The sequence below is a fragment of the Triticum aestivum genome, chromosome 5A, assembly GCF_018294505.1.
Source record: "Triticum aestivum cultivar Chinese Spring chromosome 5A, IWGSC CS RefSeq v2.1, whole genome shotgun sequence".
Taxonomy (NCBI): Eukaryota; Viridiplantae; Streptophyta; class Magnoliopsida; order Poales; family Poaceae; genus Triticum; species Triticum aestivum.
Genome location: NC_057806.1, coordinates 662,900,887 through 662,903,267, shown reverse-complemented (window position 1 = coordinate 662,903,267; position 2,381 = coordinate 662,900,887). Strand labels below are relative to the sequence as shown.

The following is a 2,381-nucleotide window of genomic DNA, read 5'->3' as shown; positions in this document are numbered from 1 at the left end:
GACAAGATGAGGTCACTGAAGCGTAAGAGAGTTGAAGCGCCATGCATCCCAACACTTGAGGATGTGCATCCCTACAGTAGGTGGAATTTGTGTGTCCGAGTGTACCACAAGTTCCATGTGGAGAGGTTGGCTTCTGGCAGAAAGCGGCTTAACATGGTGTTATTGGATGAGAAGGTAGTACTCATGTGCACATTTAGTTTCAACTGCAACAAATAATATTTTAAAACATTGGATTGTCACAATCTATTTTATCTTTTTATTAATAGGGTAAGAAAATGGCCGCTGTAGTATATGATGACGACGTCGATCGGTTTGATCCTTTGCTCGTAGAGGGGCGGGTATATTATGTGTGGAAGATGCTTGCAGAACCAATTATGAGGAATCAGGATTATTTGTTGCAGATAGTCAATTTGTGTGCCGTTTCAGCTTAGTGACAACAATTAATGAGTTGAGAAATGTGAATGAGCGCTTGATCCCATTGTTCCCTGCGTTTATTCCTTTTGACAGAGTTTGGGAGTTCACCCTAGATAATGATACATATGTTGGTAAGTGCTTCAGTTTCCTTTTGTTCGTTCAAACTGTTCTTTTGTAACAAATCAACTATTAATATTTTTCTGTTCAAATGTTAGATGTTATTGGCATGGTTTTATTTGTAAGTTCTATGGGATATAAAGACGATTTCTACAATCGGAGGATCCCAGTGAGAAATATTGTTCTGCTAGATGACACGTATGTGTATCTTATGATTTTGAGTTATCTAAATGATTCAAAGTTCTTACATTTCTCTTCTATATTAATTGATTTTGTAGCTATAATATTGTCAAGTTAGTTGTATGGGACAAGTTGGTGACTAATAATCTAAGTACATGGGAAAAACTCGCCAATCAGCGTGCTATTGTCGTGGCAACAATGTTACGTGCAGAGCGCACCGGTAAGTCTAAGTGCATGCATTTTTATGCATAAATAATAATAACGTGAAAATAAATTTTGCTAATATATTGGTGTTTTGTCTTTAATTAACTAGATCGTGGCCTGCATACTACAGACTTTAGTAGGATGCACTTTAACCCAAACATCACAGCAGCGCGTGAATTAAGGCAGAGGTAATTGAAAATTTGGTTGAAGTTATCCACTATTTGCTTTATAAGGTATACTAAATATTTACAAATATTTTTCTATAGGATCAATAATGATCTTGCTGGACAATCACCTCCATGAATCAAAAGAATATGAAGAATGGAGTCGTGAAGCAAAAGTGAAGTCTTAGAATAATAGGATAATGCGTTACTTAAGCTAGGTTGAGCTACTTTTGAACCGTGTTACTTCACTTTGCTTAATTTTGGGTGTACGGTGCCGTGGACAATGATGGAAAGTGCTTTTGTGATCCTTGTTGTAACTGAAACTGAGTTTCACTTATGAAGTCAAATCTTAAGGTAGTGTAGTGCCAAGACCACATGAACAACATATCAAGTTGGTGTGATCTCAGAGTAAAGTAAAATGTAACAGCTTGGAGGCATGTTGAGTCGCAAATAGTTGTTCACATGTATTAGCTAAGGGTGGATGTAATCAAAATGAAATGGTGTGTGTGGCTTGATGTAACTCTCTGATGTTTGTAGCATCGTTGAACAAAGATTTTCTTGATATGGCTAAAGACTAACCTTCTCTTGACGAAAATCATAGTACTACATACTTGGGCTTGTACTTTTGTGATTCCAATTTATTTCATGTGATTCCGTAGCATAGCACGGGCATCTTACTAGTTACTTAAAATAAACTACTTCTATATATAATAAAATAAAGTCGTTTTATTAAATCAACTAGTTCAACTACTAAACACTTACTATAAATAAAATAAAGTAGTAATTACTAAAAATAAACTACTTCTATATATAGTAAAATAAAGTAGTTTTATTAATTAATCAACTAGTTCAACTAAAAATAAACTAACTTTAAATGCACTAACAGTAGAACTAATAACCTAAAATGCACTAAATCAACTAACCTTGAATGTAAATTTTGAAACACAATTTTTTCCTCTCCTCTTCTAACCATAAACATTGAACAAAAATAAAACTATACAACCTATAAAAATGTTATGAACAAAAAACTATGAACAAAAAAAACTATGAACACATACACATACATCCATCCATATACATGCACATACATCCATCCATCCATCCATACATACAAAAACAGGGGCGGCGGCACGGCGGAGGGGGGTGGCGGCAGCGCACAGGGGCGGCGGCGGCCGCGGCAGCGCACGGATCTGTTGGGGAACATAGTAATTTCAAAAAAAATCCTACGCACATGCAAGATCATGGTGATGCATAGAAACGAGATGGGAGAGTGTTGTCTATGTACCCTCGTAGACCGTTCGC

The 2,381-nt window shown here is 36.2% G+C and overlaps 1 protein-coding gene across 2 annotated transcripts; it reads left to right on the top strand.

The window, feature by feature from the left end:
- LOC123108280 (uncharacterized) lies at window positions 1-1,554 on the top strand. Of its 2 annotated transcripts, XM_044530101.1 has the most exons (6): window positions 1-174; window positions 267-545; window positions 630-729; window positions 810-931; window positions 1,025-1,103; window positions 1,182-1,554. In XM_044530101.1, the coding sequence occupies exons 3-6, from the start codon at window positions 641-643 to the stop codon at window positions 1,216-1,218; spliced, it is 327 nt and encodes a 108-aa protein (XP_044386036.1). In that variant the 5' UTR covers window positions 1-174; window positions 267-545; window positions 630-640; the 3' UTR covers window positions 1,219-1,554. The 2 variants fall into 2 exon arrangements, with proteins under 2 accessions (XP_044386036.1, XP_044386035.1); XM_044530100.1 differs by lacking the exons at window positions 1-174; window positions 267-545 and having other exon boundaries at window positions 592-729.
- The last annotated feature ends 827 nt before the right edge of the window (window positions 1,555-2,381 follow it).

Bases quoted from the DNA above. Each gene is read 5' to 3' on its own strand.
- LOC123108280 (XM_044530100.1), top strand. From the start codon at position 623: ATGTTAGATGTTATTGGCATGGTTTTATTTGTAAGTTCTATGGGATAT. The intron at 730-809 runs GTATGTGTATCT...TTGATTTTGTAG, and splicing joins ATTGTTCTGCTAGATGACAC to CTATAATATTGTCAAGTTAG. The intron at 1,104-1,181 runs GTAATTGAAAAT...ATTTTTCTATAG, and splicing joins GCGCGTGAATTAAGGCAGAG to GATCAATAATGATCTTGCTG.